We start from the raw sequence: 25,543 nt of genomic DNA, 5'->3' as shown, positions 1-25,543 counted from the left end.
AATATCTTGAATAATATATTACAAACGAATTAAATTAAACTGCATAAGTTTTTTTCTTTCATTTGAAAATAAATTGAAAATTTTGTAGGTATAGGTATAATAATAAAGTAGTTACTCAAAAATTTCTTTAAAACCATGCACGTGTGCAAAAATTTAATTGTTTCATAAGACAAGTTTTTTTAATTTTTATATATATTTGTATATTGATTGCTTCTGAACAAATAGAAATTGATATATTTTTTTAATTTTTCTATATTTTTGTATATTGATTGCTTTCTGAACAAATAGAAATTGATATATGCTCATTCCTTTATATTTTTTTATAATTGTCCTTCACTGTTTCGCCCTTGGTATATCGAGCCGGCGTCGGTACGGCGACGGACCGGCGTCTCATTCCTCTACAAAAACCGTGCAAGTGAATATTGTGTTTTCGTTTACACTAAAATTAATCCATAATTTATATATTGTTGTAATTTTAAAATTAAAGTTGTAGTTTAAAGGGTTGGTTAATCATGGCATCTTTTGAAATAATCACGGAGTCACTTTTGGCTGCCATAGAAGCTCATCCAGTACTTTGGGATAAATCATATTCCATGCACAAGGATCGGAACGAATGCAAAAAAGCTTGGAATGAAGTCTGCCTGGCAATGAACAGCGATTTCCAAAATTTTGAAGATAGCTTGAAGAATGATTATTGTGGGTAAAATTTATTTTATTATAATATAATTGATTTTTGATTATTTTTTCATACACTGAATATTTTTGTAACGATATTCCTATTATTTACCTTCCTTACAAACACTTGTTTTAATTATTTTCTCTAATCTTGGGAAATGAAGCGTATGCTAAAAATCCAATTGCAGTATTTATTCAAATAATAATTTATTTTAAATTTTAATGTAAGCTTACCTGTTTTATAATTATCAAAAAACTTAATTAAACCTTTATTTACTTCCCAAAGAAACTATTTTTTGCCAGAAAATTCGATTACTAATTATGATTTTTACTTTACGTTTCCTCGACGATTCAAGACATTCTGAACAGTTTGTCACGAAATTTGAAAAAGGATGTGTGCTATATGTCTGTATATGTGTGTGTTGTATATGTGCCCAAATTTGATCCATCGACGACATTTTCTCAAAAATGGCTGCACCGATTTCAAAAAGTTAAAAGTCATTCCATATAACTCGATAATACCTTATGATTGCAAGTTTATCAGTAAGACTCTGAGCTATGTTGCTACCATATAATACAAATTTATTTTTTTTCTTCCCAGGGAGGGCAATTCTGAAACGTTGGACAAACATCCGAGACGCCTACCTCAAATCATTAAGAAAAGAACAATACTCACAAACCCCAATAAAACCTTATACATATAGTGAAAACTTAAAGTTTCTAAAAAACACATTCAAACTACCATCAGCTGAAGACAGCACTTTAAATTCATCCCTTACCAATGAGCATTTCAATTTCGTGGAAGTTCCTGCAAAAAATCTTTCTGAAAGCGACGAGAGCGATCGGGAAAATAATTCTGCAAACACACTGAAATAACTTCTAGTCCTGCTCGGAAAAAAGTTAAGACAGAAGTAGAGTCTCCAACAATTTTGGGAGATATTGGAGATAGACATATATCGTTTTTTAAAGGTATTCTACCTTCCTTACAAACACTGACTGAAGACGAGATTGTTGAGTTTCAAATGGGAGTCTTAGAACTTATGATTAATATTAAAAGAAATCGCCTTCAGTGTTAACGATTATAATATAAATTTGATAATGTATAGATCACCCAGTATTTTATGTAGTCTTGACCAGTTAACTGTGTTCAATATTTTAATGATAATGTTTTGCAAAGTTTCTAGTAATATTCTTATAATTAAGTAAACTAGAGCAAATGTATATATGTAAACTAAAGTATATAACAAAATATTATAGCTGTTAACTGCTATATCAGTGTTCTCTGCTATTATTCCACAGGACTAAGCTCCATTAAACCGATCTATTATTACATGAATTAATAAGACTTTTACTTTCATATTTACAACATCTAAACCTGTTAATAAAATAAACCAACAAATAAAGTTAATGTTAGACATTTCGTCTGCAGACGGTTGTTAAGTGATGGAGAAAGGTGAAATGCGTGTGAAAACGATTTATTTAGATCCTGGAGAAAAAGAGACAATATTCGAAAAGAATTTACGCGTCGATTTCGTCAATAATTTGACGTCATTTGTATGAGGCCACCGGCGATGATTCTATTTTAGGAGAATTATTTGGTAATAGCTATTTGTTGTTCAAATGTTGCGACATAATTTTGTTTTGATAATAGATTCATTCATAACACGACGTGTATTTCTTACTCTTACTGTGTACTTATTATATAATGTCAAACTATAGCCTGATCGACTCATAGCTGTAATAGGAACTTTATTCATATTGCTAAATATTGCCATGCGATTTTTTTAAGAATTGTTAAAATTTTTCTTTTATTATACATGTTCGATTTAATATACCGTTTTTCTTTAATACATATAAATGTACTTTTAAAAATATTTAATGTAAAGGTTAATACCCAAGGGTAGACAACTTATGTACCTATCCTCCTTTATGTAATCTCACCTTATGTATATGTAACCTTCATTTTATATTTAAAAAATAATGTATTTTTTCAACTTGAACTCAAATACTATGAAATTTATATTTTATAGTTATATTATAATTATTTGGAACTAACTAAAAACGCATCATATGCGAGAAAGCGTATTATGCGGGATAGAAACCAGCTCTTTCAAAGTACAAGAACTCTCACCCCATGGATCTGCCTTCAAGCAGACAGCGTTTATTATAATAATAATAATATAGTAAAAATAGAAACCAATATCTATGTGACTATAACAGAAAACAATTCAGATAGATTTTAATTAATAGTATGAAAATATTTTTATAAAAACTTATAAAATATATGTTTTAATTTAAGGCTTAGTTGTGTTTGAACGTATTCATATGGATATATGTAATAAATATATAAATAACGACAAAAATAAATAAAATAAATATTTATTTGAAATTGATAGAACATTATTTTGAATTCAAAAATGGCGCCTTTATTATCAATTTCATCCTACTGTGGAGCCACCTACGACAAACGTCGAAAGCTTTTGACAATCAGTTCAGTAGTTGTTGCAATAAACATAACCAATAAATCTAAGTTCTTTTACTTCTTTTACATGAATAAGTGTTTTTATTGTAAAGTGTTTAATAAAAGTATAAAAAATGGAAAAAGCAGAGACTGCTGTAAAAGCAAAACTTCCCACAGTCACTGTGGATCAAATTAATGCGGATGAAATTACTATGGTAAGATTAATGTCGGCTTAACCTAAAATTATATTCCCACACTTTTAAATTTTCTAATATATTTATTTTATTTCTTAAGCTTGCTAATCAATTCTGGGCCCCAAGTACTGCCGGATCACACCTTCCTTATAATCCTTCCATAATAGACGACATATATTTAAGAGAAATATGTGGTACAAAATTTTCAATTCGACGTATAATGATGCTTGAATTCAGTCAATACCTAGAAAATTACTTATGGCCAACTTATTCTGAGAAGTCTTCACATGCTCACATGATGTCCATAGTCGTTATGTTAAATGAAAAATTCAGAGAACGGGTCCAAGCATGGCAAGCTTTTGAAAGACGACCAGAAGCTTTTTCAGCATTTTTTCAACAAGTGCTGAGAGCGTGTTTAGCTGATACTCCTCAGACTGAAAATGCTATGCAAGAAGCTACAGCTTTAATAGTTTTTTTGAATCACTGCTTCAATAGTATGGAAGTTGCTTTGTGCAGAGAACAAACTAAGCGATTGGTCTCTTTGTCAATGTGGTGCTGTTTAGATCCAGGTAAATTAACATTCAACGACTCAGTTTTTTTATTGTTTCTTATAGTTTCAATTTATTGTATATATTCAATACATTTTTAGGCAGAAGAGAATATGAGTTAAAGAAAATACCTAAATGGAGAAAAATTTATAAAGCTCTCCAAAAAAAGATAAACCAGATATGTTGGAAAAGCTGCTATGGGAAAGGTGCTTTCTACAGGTATTTTTTTTTACTTGATTAAAGTGTAATAAAAGTAAAATTTTTCTGTCATTATTTTTATTTTATGCCTTTTTTACTTTCAGCGTCTCATGATGAAATTTTTAAATGTACTTGACTCAATAAATGAGGTTACTGATGAAGATTTACCAAAATATACTGTTAGGTATTTGGAAAGATTTTTAGAACTCTTAATTGATTTAGAAGCATTGTTACCTACACGCAGGTTTTTTAATACTGTTTTGGATGACTCACATCTAATTGTTAGATGCCAATTATCAAAATTCATACACTGCAAGGACGGAAAACTGTTTTCACAAGTAAGTGATTAGATTTAGTCATTTATTTTTATAGCTTTAGTGTTTTATTTATCAGAAAGATGAATAAAACATGAAAGACATTAAGTTAAATCAATATTCCTGAAAAATGCTATAAATGTTAATGAATAAATTTTATTTCTTCGGTTTACAATAATGTACAATATAAAAACATTATAATATAAAATGTAATATTATATAAAGTCATTCAAAAATTGACTTAGATTTAAATTGCAATATAAAATTCTATATAAATAATTTAAACACGCAAAGTTATTACGCTTATTCGTAATAGAAATTATGCTTAAAAACTTAATACTATTATTTGCTCATTGTGGTTCAACTTCTAAATAAGTACACTTTATGCAATGCTAATTGCTTATTCGAGATTGCTTGGAAATTCAACTAGCAATTTAGTTGCTCATTGAGGTTCAACTTCTAAATAATTTGTTCTTAACAAAATGTGATTAGTGACCATTGGCAAAACAACTTGCTTCTTTACTATATATCACTTCTAAACAACATAATTCATAATAATTCAATTACAATTTGATTGTTGGTTATATGAAAGTGTATGTTAGGTTTTAGTGTTAAAAATTAACTATATCGTAGTTGAGGTAAATCATAGCCAAGATAGGTGGAAATCAGTGAACAATGTAAATTCATTATAACAAATAATCTAATACAAATATATATTTATATCAATATCACATTTATAAGGCAATATTTTTTCAATAGTCAAAGCCATTCATATGCGTCATTTCATCACCCCATTCGTTCTGTGGAACTGCTTCTTGTCCATAACAGCATGACTTTCGTAACAAAAATGTGACATGTTTCTGACTTAAAACACAGACATATAAAATGGCTGGTGCATGTAGTGCATTAATAATTACATGAGTGTAAAATAGTAGTGGAAAATTTAGCCAGGATAATAGCATAGACATCCAAAATATCGATAGGATTATGAAGAGAAATAGGAATATTCTGAAACTGAAGAAATGAATACTATTAGTAGATTATGGTACATATTCTTAAATGTTGTAGACAGCTTTAGTTAAGGCTCTTTAATTCTGATCAAGATAGCCAAACTTCTAGTAAAAAAGATCTTTCTGTAAATCAGATGATCAGTTTCAAATTCACATTCTTTTCAAATGGCATAAAATATTTCAAATTCATGTAATCATACTTGATCTGAAGATTTATTTCAAACTTCTGTATTTAAATAATTTAAATTCTGTATTTTAAAATGACTTTAAAAAGAATGATAATACTTACTTGTTCTTTAATTTATGATGTATCCTTCCATATGTACTCATCCTACTTATAATCTTATGTGTAGTAACATAGAAGAATATATTGACAAGAATTATAAAGGCAATAGGTGTGAAAAATACGGCGATACCAAGCCAACCTGAAAAATCAAGTAATTTTGTTTGTACACAAATTGTCTTAAACATGTTACATTAAAAATATATCTAATACTGACCGACTGTAGGCTGATTAGTATCCTTAACCGCATTGTTAGTTTTAACATTATCTAATGTATAATGTGCAAATAATGCTAAGGCTGCCATTATTGTTGTGCAACTCCAAACATAGCCAGAATACCAGCAATATTTTCTTCCATCTGTTACTCGTAGGAATACATTTCTCGATCTAGGGGAAAAAAATCAATTCAATCAATAAATTTTCTCTATGAGCACAAAAATCTAATCTATTGCAATATTGGATTATAAATTATTTATATAAATTTTAATATATCAGGTAAATTTTTTGTTCCTTACCTGAATGTTGACCATATGTAATATCCTAATCCACTCAGCCAGAAAAACGTAGCTTGCAAACTTACATACAGCACAGAATCTGTGAATAAAAAACAACCATCATTTATTTATCTAATTAAGATGAATTGAATTACATATTTCATCTTTAATAATTTACCTGCAACCATAAAACTGACATGACTACTAAACTCGGTGTAAATTCTAACCAGATCTGCAGCTTGAGTAATGATCAAACACATGGACATTGTGGTGATTATATTTCCAACCAAATCCCTTAAAGTTGGAAGTACAAAGTAAATTACTGCTACTGTCAGTAATATTGCAATACACAGTATGTGCAGAGCAGGATTTATTATTTTGTGAATTAAAAATTCAGGATCCTTCCATACTGTTTCTACTCTTGGTACGCACACTGATGCATATTGACCAGTTTTATTGTCGTTGCTAATAATCTGGAAATTGGAAATGAGATTTAAGTACTTGGATTGAAAAAGGCTTCTTTTTGGTTAAATTTTTCTACTATTTCGGATATATTTCAGTAGACTTTATCTTGGTTTACCTTGTCCATGCAATATAGTCCAGGAATGTAATCGTAATAAGTAGGTTCAGATGATCCATCTTTCTCATCGTCGTAATAATATTCATTATCGACATTATAATCAATATAATGTCTTAAATTGCCATTAGACAGAAGTACTAATTTATCAGAGCTCTGGAAAAATATTTATAAATACAAAGATTAATATTGAATACAGTTTGTTTCACTAGTAGAGATATTAAAGTCAATAATTCTTTTTTTACTAATAAAATTGACGAATATTATCAGTATTATAATAGTTCCAAGTTATGTTTAATATGCTTAAGAAAAGTAAATCACAGTTTGTGAAAATAAGAAGATACTTGTAGCATATTAATTATTTTCTTACTTAAATTAATTTTTCTCGATTCGGTTTATGTAAGATTTATTACTTTTAAAATTTTCTTTCAAGTTTAACTAATGTTTGCAGAAACAATAAGAGGATTTCTAATATTTGTATATTCTATTTCTAGAGTTAATAAATTGTAGTCTTAAAAAATTGTAACCATAATTGGTTTTACAAATTTATATATCTAATAGAATGCTTTTGTCGTGCCCTGGAAAATTTATTTTTTTTGTTCTATATTTTGTAAGATCGATATTCATTTGATGAATTACAAGGCTAATTGTAAACTGGATTTAAGAAAAAGCTCCCATTTTCAATAACCAAATTGTCTTTTAATCTTTTCAATTTTGACATACTCTTTGACGAATTTTATTACAAAGATTCAACATATTTATTCTGAGTAATTTCAACATTAGATTACTCTGTTCAATATTTACAATTATTTTTTTTTTTTGAAAAGTTCCAGATTCAGTCTGGATACTTTCTTCATGCGGTTAATATAGTTTAGAAACTAATTACGTAGAACGCTTTTAAAAAATGTATTTATTTAAAATAAATATAAAAAATAGATATAAATTATTATTATATACTTACGGCTGCATAATGATAAATATGCCTTTGTTCCGTTGAACCACATTGAGGTATTCCGGTGACGAATTTGAATTTGACTTGGACCTTCTGTTCACCATTTAGACCAGTAAAAATTGGCTGCCAAAGTTCTATATATAAAAAATAACATAGTATTTAAAATTATCAATTATAATCCATTTGCATCAAAACACTTTGTTTAGAAAATGAATAATAATTATGCTAATAGAGATTGCTGGCAGTTGATAACTGCTGAATGTAATAACAAACGCATGTAATGTTTACTAACTTTAAGATTTTTAATGAAGAAATAGAATTTAATACAATTATTAACAATCAGTTAAAGTTAAAGGAAATATATTCAGTTTATAATAGGGTATAAAATATTGTTACCTTCAGTTAAATTAAGTAAGTAGCCGTTAATATATATTAAGACATATTCGTTCAAGTTTGTGATTTTTCAATGTTTATGCTACTTCAAAGATTTTTGACTAATTATTAAAGGAGATTATTTTAATTGATAACATTATTATTAATAAAACGCCAAATTCGGTCTTTGACGCATGTCGAATACTCGGTATTCGGTGTTTGGGGTATGCCGAATATTCGGTATTCGTCATTTTGCCGAATATACTATTCGTTGCAAGCCTAATTATTAATGTTCTGCTAATTGATCTTTTTATTCTATACACACGTGCTTCCTTAATAATTTCGAAATTGTTTATAGATATGGTTAACAGAATGGTTTCATAAGCCCGAATATAATTAAAAATATAATTAAAATAAATTATAAACTCAAATCAATAAATGCGTATTTATAAAAAATAAATGATAAATTTATAACAAAATACAATTATCTATTTTAGATTTGTTTCATAGTCTTGACATAGTAACTAGCATTTCCACGTATCATTTCTAATAATTGTTATTATTTCTCTGATAAAAGGACAGATTTTACATATTCGATTAAATTAAATTATTTATTTCTTAACCCCATATCTACTTAATTCATTTATACTACTTCAGCAGTTAGTTTTTCTAACACATCTTGATTAAAAGCCTTTTTTTCTACTTTCTCTAACGGAAACCTATCACTTACAGCCAAGTGTGTTTTTCGAAGGCAATAAAATTGTAACTGTATATATTTATGACGTTAATTCTGTATATCATTACGAAAATGATACTCTACTAACTTTTTTTTATAATATAAAGAGCAAATTGGTATTTTTGTATTGCAATAAACCAAACCTATTCGATGAATGGGTTATGAATGAATCACCCATTGTAGAGTAACGAGTTTTTGCATAATCAGATGTAATTGATGTAAGTAAATTGAAATCATTGAAATCATTTGTAGAAAAAGTCAAATACATTTTTGGTTTTTGGTTGGTTTAAAAAAAAATTTACTTCCAAGTTTAACTAATGTTTGCAGAAACAATAAGAGGATTTCTAATATTTGTTTATTTTATTTCTAGAGTGGGGATATAAAATATATATATCAGATATTAATTAAAACTAAATCGGTATTATTTTTATTCCTTGGTTCTTTGAAGAAATCTGTTAAAGAAAGTTCCTGATTTAAGTTTCCAAAAAATCACATTAATTTATTAAACTATAAGGCTAATTCAAAAATTGATTGAAAAATTTTATTCTTATTGTTATCATTCAAATTGTAAGCATAATTTGGAAATTAATTACGCAGGAAGTTTTTGAAATTTGGTTATTCATTTTTTTATCTAAATCATTTTCCAAAAAATGGTGAGTTTTTGACTAGCTATAAAGCTCTAAAAATATGAACGTTTCAAAATACGTACATTTTTTATAACTTTGTGATATAATCTCTATTTATGTAACATTGATTATAATTTTTATATTTTTAACCAAGGTCTTGTTTGGACTGAGATTATTACATATATTTGAGTCTAAAAATTATATCATCTGAATAAAAATTTTGAACCTTATGGGTTATGGCTAAAATATTTAAGCTTAAACTTTTGATTAGTTATAAAGCTCTTAAAATTTGGACATTTGATAATAAGCTCATTTTTTATAACTCTTTGTGATATAGTCTCTATTTTAAGTAACATTAATTCTAATTTTTATATTTTTAACCAAGGTCTTATTGGACTATATAGATTATATCTTTTGATTAAAAATTTTGAGAATAAGAATTTTGACTTCATGGGTTATGGATTATGCAAAAATGTTTAAGTTTAAAGTTATAAAGCTCTCAAAATTTGGACGTTTCATAATAGACACATTTTTTATAACTCTTTGCAATTTGATTTCTATTTTATGATCTCTATCTTTGACACCGTAGATTATAAAAATGGATAAAAATGTTCATCTTCATTGCTAAAATATTTAAGTTTAAATTTTTGATCAGTTATAAAGCTCTTTTTATAACTCTTTGTAATATGATCTCTATTTTATGTAGCATTAATTATAATTTTTATATTTTTAACCAAGGTCTTGTTTGGACTGGGATTATTACATAAATTTGTCTCTAATAGATTAGATTTTGTGAGTAAAAATTAGAACTTTTGTAGGATATATTGATCAAAACCGCTCCCATACATATTAACTCGGTTAACGGTATTTTTTTAAATATAATATTGATGTTTTTTTAAATATATATATATATATATATTATAATTTAACAATAGAGGCCCATAAAAGATTCTCTACCGGCACTAGTTTCATTCACATGGGTACATCTGTCTTCAACTTTGAGTTCGTTAATTTCACAGCATTTGTTAACCCGGACGTAATTTTCATCTATATTTTCCGAACTTTTCACGGCACCAAACACAACACTAGAAAATATACACTGTAATATCCAGATAAAAGCGAAACTATGTTTTCCACTGCGACAATACATATTGTTTATAAGATTTGAAGGTTATAATATCACATTTCTGCTTAATCAGACTCCTTTCTTAGAAACACTTGGCGGTTGAGGCAACTGTTTGATTCAATTTTGTTTGATGGTTTGTTTTTGACTTTTTTATAAGTTTGCAGTGATATTTTCTTTATTATATTTAAAATAATTTAAAGTCTTTATATTATTAAGCTGCCTTCGTTTGCAAACTCGCTGGCTGATGTACACTGTGCGTTTCGTTTGACCAGGTACGACGCTTTAGGGGGGCACATACCTGTTATTTTCAAAGTCGATATAAAAAGTTAAATATTCGATGTCTCGACAGCGTGATAATTAAAGATATAGCAAAAGCTATAGTGTAGACACAAGTATCGCCGTTTATTTTATTAACAAACTGAAAAATCAAGAATAAATTTCAACTTTTTTTGGAATTTCGCATTATGTTTGGTAATTTGCCAAAAGTAGGATAAGCTCATTTAGTAATCTGCAAATTCAACCTTCTGCAAACTTTAAGGTAAGAACTTACCATAAAGTTAAGCTTACAGAATTTTTATATATGATAGATTATCGTGATCTGGGTCGTAATTCGGAATATGTATAGAGGATATGTAATATTTAATAGTTTGCCAAAAAATACTTGAATATTATATAGACATGACTGAGATTATTATATAGAGAAGACTTTATAGATTAGTTCTTGTGAATAAATTTATGAATTTCGCTAAAAATTATAATTTTTCTAGAAGATATTAATCAAAACCGCCTTTATATAATTTATCTGTTTTTTTTTTTTAATACATATATAATATATAGAGTATACTAAACACAGAAAAGATGTTAATAACATTTCTGGCTAAAATGTATGATAGAGAACATTGTTGTAAATCATTATATATTTAGAATATTTGTGATATTTATAATTCAAATCTACCAAAAGATATACCTGAAAAAAGTAATATACGTCCATATTTTATTTGCCTGTTGATAAATATCTTTTTATTAAATTGTCGTAATACAATAATTTGGTTAAAATTTTAAATTAGGCTAATTATAAGGTTATAACCCAAATTTTTGCTATTATTTCAAAAAAATAAAATACTAAGTTGCTATGCCATAAATTTATCATTTAATTACTAACTGTAAATAAACAATATCGCAAACAACATTATTTTAGGTATCTTATATAATTTTATTTATTATTTAAATCGATTCAATCAATCAGCCTTTACAGTATAAAATATAATTCGAAAAACTCTCTTAAAAAATGCATCGATAAATTTAATATAATAATTATATCAAATTCAATCTTATCAGAATTATTCAAATTGAAAAAAAAGTTCATAAATTATATAATAAATAATTTATATATTATTATCAATATGTCAATTTAGCAATTAACGAGCTTACATCAAGCAGCAGTGATATGAAATTTTTACTTGACATCAATTGTTATTGATCTCAAATATAAATATTAATACAAAATATTCTCTTGGGGCTTTGTTGCAAAAATAATTAAGTCAGAAATTCTACTCAAAAATATCACAACTGTAAAAGACAAATAATTGTTAAAAACTTTAATTTATTAAAACATTCAATGTATGTCTTCATATGATAGACATAATGGTTTTCAAATAGAAAAAAAATATATATTTTTAATACATCTAGTAATTGATATGGATTATTTTAACAATATGCTCAATTGAAATAAACTTCTTTAAAAGCTTATCTAATCGAATTCTATTAATTGTGCTTAGGGGGCGTCCATTAATCACGTGAGGTTTTTAGGGGAAAGGGGGGTTTGACAAAAAATCACGAAATATCACGTGGGGAAGAGAGGGGTCTAGTAAGATATCACGTGTATTTATTTTTTATGCGATTTTTTTTTCAAACATTTAAAAAAAAATTAAAAATGTTAGTTTTTTCACGTAACTAAAAATACACGTGATGTTTGGTCGGGAAGGGGGGGTAATTTTGAATATCACCAAGGGGAGGGGGGGGGTCAAAAAATCCTTAAAAACTCGCTCACGTGATTAATGGACGCCCCCTTAGCTGAATTAAAATAAACTCTAAACTGAACCAATTTAAGTCCAAAATTACAACTAAACTATGTTAGCTTAGCACATTATTAAACTAAGTGAATTAGTTTGGATTTCCTAGGCCTGAATATTTTTTTTGGAAAAATAATAAAACCATGAAAAATTATTATTTTCGACAAAGTATTTTTTCCCAACATCGATTATCTGGTGGTCCCCACAACACTCGCGGTCACGCACACGAGCACCTTCCTCGTCGGTGTGCTGTATGCACGTTCCATGAACCCTACCTAGTCTGTACTGTTCTTTTATTCATACCATTTACGACTTCTATATTGTAATATAACCACCATTCTTGAAGGAGTTTATTTTGAGTCCCAGATATTATCCATGGCACCCAGACGCCTCCGAAGATTCAAAATGTTTATAATCAAAATGTATCAAGCTCATAAGACGCGCCGTATTTAAAATATTTACCTGATACACGCGACGCCTTGTCTGGATATATTAGGGGTTCTCAAACGTAAAAATGACAGAATCGGGACCTAATATCTTTTCTTTCACTTATTTTGAATATATTTGACAATTTTTGAAACTGATATAGGTATGGGCAGATTCTGTTGTAAAATAGACCAATATTATGGCAAAGCTATGCGTGGCAGTGTTCATACAAAATCGTACTAAATACTGTGGAAATGCTAGGTATTTGTTGTACGATCAGGCGTTGTACACATAAAATTGCAACTTCATTCATATGTTATTAAACCATATAGAAGTTGCGAGAATTTTATTTTGCATTCTCTGCATTTTGGCTATATGTGATTTGCTAGCGCATCCCCACAGCTCTATGCCGTAGGCCCACACCGGTTTCAGCACTGCATTGTAGATTAAAACTTTGTTATACAGTGAAAGTTTTGACTTTCTGCCTAGAAGCCAATTTAGCTGTTGCATTTTTAGTTTTATTTGCTGTATTTTATTATTTATATGGAATCTCCAGGTGAGCTTAGAATCTAAGTGCAGGCCTAGGTACTAATTGAAACCTCATATTGTCTAATAAGGAGAACCTCAGCTTTACTGTTATGCGTCCAAATGAACTCCTCAAAATATTATACGCCTAATAGAAGTTTAAGAAGGTTTAAATATGAAAATTGAAATTTTGAAAAATGAACTAAAGAGATCCCTGCGGTAAATCAACGGATAGTAATGACTTTAGTATAGTAATAGTACGTAATATTTGTATACTGACGTGCTTTTTGGGTTATCAATAGGATTTTTTGTTCAAGAAATATAGATTAAATCCTTTTTTTGACTGTGATTGATACTCTTATAATATCCCAGTAAATATTTTTTGCTAACTGACAATAATCATATACTCGTTGATCATCTTAATTAAATCTTAAAAAAAAGTCTCATATTAATGAAGCCTCTTATTTCCACACAAGGAGAACCTTAAATTTACTCTTCTGCGATTTTGATGAAACTTCACACGATATAGAGTTGATAGTCAAAATAATGTCCTTAAAATATTATAGGCCTGTGAGAAGTGGTTTATTTATTAAAATTAATTAAAAATTTGAAAATGCGGCTGCACTCTATATACGTACGCTCCGCTCTCTGCGTTTCTTATCAAAATAAGTCCTGGTAAATCGATGGATTAAATTAATAAAATCTCATATTGTCTTATAGTAATAGTTAGTAACATTCACCGAATTGCTTACATTAATTAAATTTTAAACAAAATGTTTTCAAGCTTGTTTTCTTTACCATGCCTTCGGCATTACATTAACGACGCCATGGCAATTTAAAATATTTTTCAATAAATTTTTGGGCTTTTGAATATCATATATATAACTTATAAATAATATTTGACGTATTTCATCCGCAATCCGTAGTTGTTATGTATGACGTAAAATTGTACGTGAATCAGATATGAATATCATTAAAACGTATAGTGTAGGCATTTCAAGGCTTATTGACGTTTTGTTTAGTTGTATTTTATGTCATTAATGTAATTATACTGGAAATAAAGAGACCAGGGTTGAGAAACCTTTGATACAATCGTAGTTAGCCCAATTCTTATTTAGGATTAAGAATAATTATGTTCGGCTATAAAAAGTGCAATAAAATTGTTTATACAACAATAAGGTCTTTATTATGCTAATACATTACAATAATTATTTTACTCCAAACTACTATTTAATATTTGGTTATGTAGACAAGTTCGATTATAAATAACAATAATCTTAATCTAAAATTATAACATAAATTGGTTAAAATATAATTATATTTTTCAAATTTATGACAAACTCATCTATGCAAAAAATATTAACTTGACTTTATTGAAAACTGAATTTTTTTTCGATAATGCATTTTTACTATAAATATTATGGCAGCTCTATGAAATAATTTATATGATATCTATATTTATACAGGATCTTACAGAAATGTAACATTTTATATTTAAACACTAATTTTATGCTTTATCAAAAATAAAATATTTTTAAGAATTTTATAACAATTAGGAAACCTAATTTGAGATTCTGATTCCATATAGGTTTTTGATAACTATGAGTATTTCGACGAAACTTAACTTAAATAAATAAGCGTAATTTAAAAGCTCAGATCTCTGTTTATTCATTGAGGTCTTTTCCCCTTTTTATAGACCATTTCCAGCATGTTCAGTTATCTGAAAATAATAAAATAATAAATAAATAACTATATAATTAAGTAACGTTAAGACCATTGTCCCGATACAAAAACTTTTAATTTGATTGGATGTCGTGTCCAGATTGATAAAATTTTCAAATTGTTTATCAAATGGGATGAACTGTTACTGACTACAAACTATTTAATAAAAATTAATGCTTATCATTTAAATATAAAAAATATGAATGACATGATTTATTTTGTATCGATTTGCATATCAAAAACTGCTATTTCTAGTTATTAGCCGGATTGTTTGTCAAATTACTCTAATCGAGTTTTGCATATTGTCCTAAATACCAAAACTTCTATAATCGCACAAATGCATTTGCTGCAAAATGCTCTATCAATCATTAGCCTCATTCATTTAATTGGCATCCCAATATAACTCACATTTCATGTGGTCAATACATCAAAATCGTTTCATATACTAATCTTCAGTCCATTAGCCATCTGGATTTATATTTACGTTCATTATTTAGAAATAGACTATGATTCATTTATTTTATGGTCTAACTGCTTGCCGTGTTTATTTTTTATTCGGGGAACGAACTTATTTTTTAACTGCCCAATTTGAACCATTACTTTTGAAAACCATAAATTAAAAGAGCAGTTATGTGCTAGAAACTGGAGCAATGATAAAAAAGATTTAGGTTGAGTGATTTTAGAAGTCTGAGTTGATCCATTGCTATTGCTATTATATGCTATTTTCGAATGTTATTTTTCTACTATTTACCGTCCTCGTAGGATCATCTTGACCATCTTCATCATCATCCAATTCGTCGTCATGAAGTAATTCAGTGTCCCTTCTATGACGCCATCTTTGCGGCATTTTTAAGCAGCAAAATCCTCGTGCTGCAAGAGCTCTTAAAGCCCTTGGCCTTAGTGCTATCAGGACCAAAAACATCAGAAATCCTTGCAAACCGTTTATTACATCCGTCACGATCCTATGAGAAAATTTGAGAATAAAATAATGCTGAATGTTAGAAGAAAGGAGAAAGGTCATTCTTACCAGAATTCATCAAATGTTTCGAATATGTATGATACTATTTCAAATAACCAAGTCAAGCCACTTATAAGGAAGAGTTTTAGATACATGCAGCATCTGAAATAAATGATTATATTCTCATCTCTAGTTAATTTTAATATATCTACAATTATATTTGTCGCTCTTACTTATATTTAAGTGATCGTCTTTTGACATCTACTAACGTTTCAAGACCTTTCCATAATTTCCATGCAGTTATAGCAAACATTATGGTGTTTGCTAATAATATGACTGCAATAACTAAGTAGAACATGACGAAACTCCAATCATCTAAAAAAGATATTTTTTCAAAATTCAGTACATACTTAAAAAGTTTAATCATGTTATTACAAATAAATGCATTTGTGAAACGACTTGTTGATTATAGAATGCATTTTATTGATGAAGGTGGAACATCATTTATTTATGACCCAAATTTCTTGGAAAAGTAGGTAAATTACCAATTACTTACATGATAGGAAACATCTTTGATGTCCAACAATTTTGTGACCCGTAGGTCCATATTGTAAAATCATCATGATTCCAACAAGAATCAAGGGACATCCCCAGGCGTAGGCGCTGTAGCAACAGAACAGTTGGCGCTCCTCAAATCTTCTCGTTTTTGCTCTAAAAATACAGCATTTTTTTCAATTAATTTTTTATCTGACACACTATATTCAATAATTCAATTGGTATTGATTATAATATTGATAGGAAGCGCTAAAAATGCGTATCAAATTTTTGTTTCTTTATTAGTAAAAAATTTTGCGTATCTTATCAGGCGCTTTTTTGTATGCAATAATACTATCTGACAACGAGTTTGTATCAAATATGAAAATCGATAATTTTCAACAACCGATAAATTCTTTTATGCCAAGGTGTATCATGATAGGTTAGTATAATGACTTTAAGTGGATTTTTGAAGTAGGTACTTAGAGTTTTATTTTATTTTATTAAATACTCCGAGATTGATTGGCTTAAAACTATTTTTTTTGAAACTATCGTGTAGAAATAAATTTTGTCCAAAGCCATTTCATTTTAATAGAGGATACCACAATGACTAGTCAATCATATTTTCTATTTTCCTATATACTTACACTACACTTCTCCATAAATTGAAACTAACGACATTCAGCCAGAAGAAAAATGAAAGCATCCAAATATATATCATAAGACCTAAAAAAATTTTTAATTTATTATAATTAATTTTTTTTGTGATTAAATTTTGGCACTGACCTAGTACAACGCAAGTAGCATCATCCTTATATTCAATAAATTCCAGTTGAACTATACACAAATTGAGAAATCCTACAGCCAGGGCAATTATTGCACATAACATACATTTTCCCTGGAAAATTAATAAATAAAATAATAAATATTTTGAAGCTTAATTAAAATAACTGATTGATCATCTTATAGAATATTAAAATAACTCATAGTTTGATAGAATCTTAAAATAATTTAATTAATGATTTATAGATAGTTTTTCTTTCAACAGTTAGATGATTATATAAAGTCAAATGAACTCTGATTTTTGAAAATTATAAATTTTCGGTTTTAACTCATTTACTACCAATATTTATTTTTCGAAGTGATAATTTGATGTCCTGGTTCATGTTGCATGTATAAGCCCATATTGATTTATTTAGAATTTCTGCTTATCGTGTATTTTATGGGACATATGTTAGTAATTTGATATGACTGGATATATGTGCGAATTTACAAACTATGACGCAAAAAACTATAATTGTTTGAACAAACTTCAAACTGTAAACTAAAACAGTAATTTTTAATAATGTTTTCATGATATACTATCAGTTTATCTAAATTTTGATCAGCTTTTTAGAGATCAACAATCGATTACATTTTTGTTTACAATATTTGATAAACGATAAGTTGAGCTTTCAAGTATACAAATATGAATAATTTCCCTTGAAATTTGATTCAAAATACTGTAATCAATGATTACTAATCATACTATTGAAGTATTAGATATGATTGTTCCTTAGAAACCATTTCAATTATAAACACTCTAATAAAACAATAAGTAGATAAAATGTAATTCTGATTAGACTGCATGGCGTCTTATGTTTGTATTTCAAGGAAATTCAATGTTTCAATGTGAATTTAGTATTGGTAGATTCTTCATAGAACTTGAGTAAAACTAAGATGATTCAAATGATGAGAAGAAGTAGACAATCGAAAGTTGGAATGTAGATAATTTGATCGTAAGCACCGATCTAAAGGTGAAGATGACTATTCTTTGTATTATTTTCAAAACAATTATGTTATCCAATGACTTGATTGGAGAGTTTTTGAATCCAGTATCTCCTCAACCCAAAATACTTCATGTCTTTGATTTTAGGATTAATCATTTTGCTGTGCATGAATGTGAAGATGTTGATTATAATGGTGGTCTATTTACCTGCAAATCTCTCAATTCTGGTAAAAGGAAGTAACAAATAGCAGTAATCACAAGAAAAACTACTGATACCACTGCACAAGTACCCTTGACAATAAAATATAAGCTGGTTTGCCCTTCAGCCTCTGCACAAACCATTGCTACCTTAGTCGTAGCAACTCTGTTGTCTCGGGAAAGATCTCCTAGACAAAACCTAGACAAAACAACAATTATTAATAATCCCAACAAATCAATTAATCACAAAATATCAATTAATAATGATCCCAGTAGTTGACTTTGAATGTGAATTGAATTGGATTTACTTCTCTGGGTGAACTCTGAAGCTCCTAGGTTCCTCTCCAACTATAAGTCCATCATATTCATCCAAACGAAAGTTATCGACTTCGGAACTTGATGGATCCAGAAGGAACATACCACGGTCACAGTCTATATTATAAGGAACAGTTATATTTCTGTTAACACCAAGTTCTGAGCATCCACCTCTGATGATTGATAATTTTTCCGGGCAGCATTGTATGACATGACCAAAAACTGGTGAACTACTGGAAAGGACCAGTAGTATCACGCATTTTCTAAGTAATGACCAGTCCATTGTGGATCAGATGACTGAAATCTGAAAGGAAAATGATGAGAATTAATATTTAATGGTAAAGGAAATTTGAATTCAGTTATTTAAAAATGAAAACACTGCCAAATGACTTACAGAATCCTATGGACATCAATATTTATAGGACAAATGCTTTTGAAGCATGCAAGTCTAGCAATATTTAAGTTTTACTAACAATAAGTATGAATCGTGATATTATTTTATTTTAGGAACTTCAATTTGATAAGATATGATTAATCACGTAGATTCGTAATCACTCTTTAGATGACATAGTATGATTTTGCATTTATGAGAAACACTTGAGTTGGATAGGTTTTCAATTTGGAAAATTCTGGCTAAGAGGGCGTCCATTAATCAGGGTTTTAGTAGAAGGGGGGTGGGGGTTGACAAAAAATCACTAAATATTACGTGGGGGTGGGAGGTGTATAGTAAGATATCACGTGTATTTATTTTTACCTGAATTTAAAAAAAAATCCAAACATTTTCAAACAAATTTGAAAAATTTTACTTATTTATTTATTTAATTTTACAACTAAAAATACAAGTGAAGTTTGGTAGGAGTGGGTGGGTAATTTTGAATATTACCAAGGGGGATGGGAGGTCCAAAAATCCTTAAAAAATAGATCACGTGATTAATAGACGCCCCCTAATATGCTATTAACTAATATATTTTTAATCCAAAAAGTGATAAAATGAAGATTATTGGCTAATTTTCATTCATCTCTTTATTTTTTTTGTTTGTATTTCTACATCAATGAACTTCTTGGAGAACTAAGTGTTATAAATAAATGTGATAAATTTAAATTAGGTACTTCCTATTAAACCCAGTTTAAGATCAGCCTTACATAACGTTATCTAAATATACTTTATTTTAATGGAACTTAAAATATTTTAACTGATCAACATCGAGGCTAACCTCATTCTTGTGGCTGGAGTCTGTTAATTTAAAGCTAGAATTAATTTTTATTCGTAATAAATGTCAGACATTTATTGGATAAATAATTGTAACTACCTGTTACATATGATATTGGTTAATGGGTTATTACCTATTAACTGTAGATGTTTTTTTTATTAGACAATAATTTTTACTACTTCTTGCATACAGATCGTTAGGAACATTTAGCAATAGCAATATATTGGTATTTTTTTTAGTAGATAGTATTTTCTTCCTGAAGTAAATTAGTACTGAAATCAAATATAAAATACTTAGTAGATACTAGATATCCCATATAAATTATATATTGATACTAGTTTGTCTTTCTACTATTGAAGCTTTGAAGAACTAACTCCGAAATATTTTTTTTTTTGAGAATCACTGATTGATGTCTAGATACGTTTTAATTTTTGTCATCAATTAGTTCAGGATTTAAGAAATTTAATAACATGGAAAATATCAATATACTATTTTTGTCTAGTTTTTATTTTATATTATTTATATTGCAATTCCAAACAACCTTGACTCAATACTTCCTCATATAGCGCCATAGGCGATGCTTTATTATTTATAATTAATCAATTGCTTTTTAATAGTAGTTATTACTCTGCTTCAAAGTTTATAGTCTTTTTTCTTAGTAAACAAACTCTATAAAACACGCAAATCATTCTTGGAGAACAACAAATTGACGTAATTACTTTTCGGTTTTTATTATGCAGGTCGTGCATATTTGTTTACCAAAATGAAACGACTAATTATAAAAAAACTTGTATTTTAATTTCAGTGCAACATGTTTGTTTATATGATACTTATTTATTTGAGCTGTGATAGCCTTGCCTTCAATTTGAAAATTTACTCACTTAATAAAATTCTAAGACAGTCATAATATCGGTATTTTTCTACTTTCTTGCAATTATTTCAACTGCGATAACTTGCTTCTAAATGTAAGCATTTACTTCTATTCATAAATTAAGAATGCATAAATCAAGATAAAACAATTATATACACTACACGTATTCACATTCTTGCATAATTATTTGTTAAACAAATGTTATCTGAAATGTAATAATATTCCAAATCGTAAAACAATATTTATAAAAGCTTTGTGTTGAAATTATGCACCATTATGAAAGGTAATTTGCAAATTTATTACTAAATGTAAAGGTGCATTAAGAACCACGTGAAAAATTCCTAAGTTATTAAATGACAAACATAGATAATATATATATATATATATATATATATATATATACATTTTTTGAATAATCTATTATAATAATTATTAATTTAATTTACTTATGAATATCAATGTCACCTCATAGCGAAATGGTAAAAATACTATTTATATTCCAAACATGTCAAATCAAAATTTTATTTTGATAAGACAGAAATACACTTGAACTATTTATGGAATAATTTGCGAAATGTGGTTCAAGGTGTCTTAGATAAAATTATATAATTTGTCAATTTAGCAAGTTGATGCATTATACATTGTGCAAATATTAGTAGAAATTATATTATTATTATGACTATTAATTCTGTAAATATTCTTAAGATCAAGATCGAGATTATAATACAAGTTCTATAAATAATCAAAATGTGTTCTCAAAGTGTTTATTGCGATGAAAATGTAAATAAATAAAACTCTTTGATAGGTACTGATAACGTATTTAACCTTTTCTTGTTGATTATGATAATTCTAGAGATCGTGCGTAATTTAAGAAGAATCACATTTTTTGATGACTTATAATAAACACATGTGACAAATACATACTCAAAAATTTTGAATGTATCATATTTTTTATTCGACCTCATTTTATGTAAATAAATTACAATTTTATTATAAAATATTAAGTCATACATAATTATGAAATTAATAACCTTGACTTTTAACTTTATAGTAAGATTTTTTCGAAGAAGCTTCTTGCAATCGGCAAATACAAATTTTTAATACTTTTATAAATTGCATGTAATATATGAACTTGTGTAATTAAAAACAAATTATTTATTTTTTATACTAAAATTAATTTAAAAAAATCTTGTGTTAATTATTTTTTTAATAAGCGAGTAATTTTTCAAAATTATTATATTTAAATAAATATTAAAAAATATGTACTTGTATAATTAAAAATACGTTTTAATTATATTTAAAACAAAATTTAATTAGTTTAAAATTTTCTTTTTTATTAGTGGACATTTTAAAATTAACGAGACTATGTAAATTCATAAAAACCTAGGTACTTGTTAATCCAGTTTAAATTATTTTATTTTTTTTAGATATTAATTAATTTAAATAAATTATTAAATTTAAATAAATATGGTTAAATCTCGTAGATATACTAACAAGATTTTTTTTAGTCAATTTAAGAATAAATTTGTATTTCTACTCATTATGATTTATGGGAGTCTTTTCAAGATATTTGTTTAAATTTATTCATAATCTGCATATATGGTAATTTTGTAAACAAATTATGTAAATAAATAAATACTATTTAATCATTTAAGCAAAGAGGATAAAATCAAAATTATGAACCGACGTTAAATTTATTTAACACCTGTGTCGAAAATTGTTTTTCATCAATAACATATATGTTGAAGTATCATTTATATATTTAACTGTAAACTATATATTTATTAAAAAAGTAGATTTAACCCTTTTGATACGTCGTCTATGGGTGACATCCAATCTATTTTTTATTATGCTGTTCAGTTTTTTAAAAGTGAAATTTTTAATATTAATTTTTTTATTGATAATGATTGGTAAATCTTAAAATACTTTTTGTAACAAATTCTTGGGAAGCTCTTGGGAAGCTGGCTCGTATAGCAGCGATACTCCTTCGGAACACATTTTCGGATCGAAAGGGTTAAATTTGTTTAATCTTTAAAAAATCATACCTCAGATAATGACTTTCAATAAATATCAACAATAAGCTATTTTTCCAAATGCTTCAATGCAATTTTATTTCACATTTACTTATTTTTACATTCACTTTAATTCAATATTTTTACACAGTTCCAAAACATGTCGAATTCACGGTGGTTTCTCATAGACTAACATAGCAAATATTCCATGTGATAATTAATTTTGTGATAACATTAATGTGCATACATTAAACAGGCTTTTCTGATAATATGACTGGTTGTTTAATTTTTATAGCATATGTGAAATAATCTCAATGACTTTTGTAAATTTTGAGCATTTGATCTAATGACGGTCGCGGTTTTGGAGAAATTTTGAATGAGGTAAATATGTTATTGAGAAATATGATTTGCGTTGTAAATAATAATATTTGTATGGCGTGGATGTTCTACAAAAATGTTTACACAGTTGGTAAAGTTTTGAGAATACCAGTGGATTTCTCCCATAATTTTGAATTATTGGATGATCAATATCTTGAAAATTTAATACTGCTTTATGTTTGATATTTTATTAACTGTTTATTTTTTTAACAGAAAATCTGACTTGCTAATTTTATATTTTCTCGACGTTTTGGGGCATAAATTTTATCCAAAAAGCTTAAATCGACACTTTTTTAATTAAATCGACATGTATCGAAAAATTCAAGCCACTTACACCTAAATGCGAAATGCCTGTTACACCTAACTCATTTAATATTTTTATATATTAAAAATTTCATCATCAAATTACATTTATATCTAAATTTGTGCTTTAATTAAATTTATTACATTAATTAGTGATATTAAACGGTTTCAATAGGTAGATTTTAAATGTATATTTTTTATTTGGAATTTTTATTACGTTGATACAATTATCAATTAACCTTCATTGTTAATTTAGATAAAAAAGATATTGGTAAAAATATATGATAAATGTAAAAATTGTGTATTCGTCGTACCGCTATATTAAGCTTTGTAATTATTATTTAATCTCATCAATGATAACAATCTCACTAATTGTTCCATTTAGTGTTCCAAAAAATTTATTTTTAACATACTAATTGAATCATAGGTCATTTGATTATAAAACTAAAGCATTATCGTCAATATATTATGAGTTTAGCTCCAAATTTAGACATTTTTTTATGAAAAATATTAGAACGAAGATTGGAGTTATTTTTCAAATACCATATAATACTTCTAACAAAAATTTCACTGCATAATGTGCATATAATATTAATGTTAATATAATATTTTTAGCATACAGAATAAAAAATAATTATTATCAGTTTGGTTCATCATTAATTCTAGTTGCGGTTAAGACCGAGGGGACTTGATTCAGAGGTCCCGGGTTCGATACCCACTTTGACCAGCCTGTTGTCAGGCGGCAGTGACAACGATTTTCACTTGGAAATATAGATAGCAATATGCTTCCTAATGAAAATAGCCCTCAGCCGATAAAAAGTCAACCCTATCAGATAAATTCTAATAATAAAATCATCAAATATCGATGGATTAACCATTGGGTCACCATCTAAATATACAAAGTAAGGAGAAATTTCATCCCAACAGCTCATAGTAAGGTTATGATTGCTGTTAAGATATGAGAATAAAAAAAAAAAAAAAAATTTTAGTTGATCACCAAATTTAGATATTCATATGAGAAATATTAGAACGAATAGTTGACTTTATTCACAAGCACCATGGAACTATTTTCTTCCAATTTTTTTTTACTAAATTTATATACTATCTAAAGTTAATAAAGGTACATTTGATAAAAAAAAATTACATACCGGCTTTTATAAATTAATTGTTGGATATCTATCTACACTTGCAGCAACATTTAGGAGCTTAATCCAAACCAAAGAATTCTTGGCGCGTTTACACCAAAACTCAATTACTTGCAAAATTTACGATTATTTGTCAACTATTTATTACAAATCACAACTCTATAATTCTCGTAATCACATTCACAGCACGTTTTTGCATATTTATTTCCAATTAATCACTAGACACCGATGTAAACAAAAGGTGAAATTAAATGTATCCACGTGTTAAGTTCTTGCACTGATGTCCGACTTCGAACTGGTTGTTCAAGATGCGACCGTAATCGTTTCTTCTTGCATACAACACACGACTAACGAGCTTATGTATTTTCAACATAGACCTTATACAATACATGGACTGCTAGTTGAGCGCATAAAAAGTGTCAAAAGATGTTCTATGGTATGAGGGCATACGAGGGTAATTTTGCGGCCGAGATATGTCAAATACGAACACGAGCTTGGCCGAGATTAGTCGAATGCACTCGATCGCTCAAATTTTACAG

General features: G+C 27.7%; 4 protein-coding genes across 5 annotated transcripts in view; 2 read left to right on the top strand and 2 right to left on the bottom strand.

The window, feature by feature from the left end:
• Window positions 1-512: 512 nt before the first annotated feature.
• LOC113383139 lies at window positions 513-1,551 on the top strand. The gene is made up of 2 exons (XM_026621387.1): window positions 513-696; window positions 1,277-1,551. The coding sequence occupies exons 1-2, from the start codon at window positions 513-515 to the stop codon at window positions 1,549-1,551; spliced, it is 459 nt and encodes a 152-aa protein (XP_026477172.1).
• Window positions 1,552-3,178: 1,627 nt separating this feature from the next.
• Window positions 3,179-25,543, top strand: part of LOC113382820 (RNA helicase aquarius) — a 41,470-nt gene continuing 19,105 nt past the window's right edge. Inside the window, 5 exon segments of the mRNA XM_026621060.1 lie at window positions 3,179-3,351; window positions 3,431-3,899; window positions 3,980-4,047; window positions 4,050-4,097; window positions 4,181-4,414. Of these exon segments, the coding sequence (XP_026476845.1) occupies window positions 3,271-3,351; window positions 3,431-3,899; window positions 3,980-4,047; window positions 4,050-4,097; window positions 4,181-4,414 (900 nt within the window). The 5' untranslated portion in view covers window positions 3,179-3,270.
• LOC113382997 (probable G-protein coupled receptor Mth-like 5) lies at window positions 5,143-10,590 on the bottom strand. The gene is made up of 8 exons (XM_026621254.1): window positions 10,398-10,590; window positions 7,716-7,840; window positions 6,758-6,910; window positions 6,356-6,650; window positions 6,199-6,277; window positions 5,901-6,070; window positions 5,690-5,825; window positions 5,143-5,404 (listed from the first exon to the last, which is right to left on the bottom strand). The coding sequence occupies exons 1-8, from the start codon at window positions 10,588-10,590 to the stop codon at window positions 5,143-5,145; spliced, it is 1,413 nt and encodes a 470-aa protein (XP_026477039.1).
• LOC113382821 (G-protein coupled receptor Mth2-like) lies at window positions 15,210-25,078 on the bottom strand. Of its 2 annotated transcripts, none has more exons than XM_026621062.1 (10): window positions 25,008-25,078; window positions 19,078-19,388; window positions 18,779-18,968; window positions 17,590-17,701; window positions 17,451-17,529; window positions 16,826-16,980; window positions 16,503-16,644; window positions 16,339-16,431; window positions 16,063-16,273; window positions 15,210-15,309 (listed from the first exon to the last, which is right to left on the bottom strand). In XM_026621062.1, exons 2-10 carry the CDS (start codon window positions 19,365-19,367, stop codon window positions 15,280-15,282), a joined length of 1,302 nt encoding a protein of 433 aa, XP_026476847.1. In that variant the 5' UTR covers window positions 19,368-19,388; window positions 25,008-25,078; the 3' UTR covers window positions 15,210-15,279. The 2 variants fall into 2 exon arrangements, with proteins under 2 accessions (XP_026476847.1, XP_026476846.1); XM_026621061.1 differs by lacking the exon at window positions 25,008-25,078 and adding an exon at window positions 23,212-23,350.

The sequence above is a fragment of the Ctenocephalides felis genome, unplaced genomic scaffold (assembly GCF_003426905.1).
Source record: "Ctenocephalides felis isolate EL2017-DRISC unplaced genomic scaffold, ASM342690v1 CF-g0.4_SCAFFOLD_03570, whole genome shotgun sequence".
NCBI classification, from domain to species: Eukaryota; Metazoa; Arthropoda; class Insecta; order Siphonaptera; family Pulicidae; genus Ctenocephalides; species Ctenocephalides felis.
Note: the sequence above shows the minus strand (reverse complement) of the source record. Positions and strands in the feature narration are given on the sequence as shown.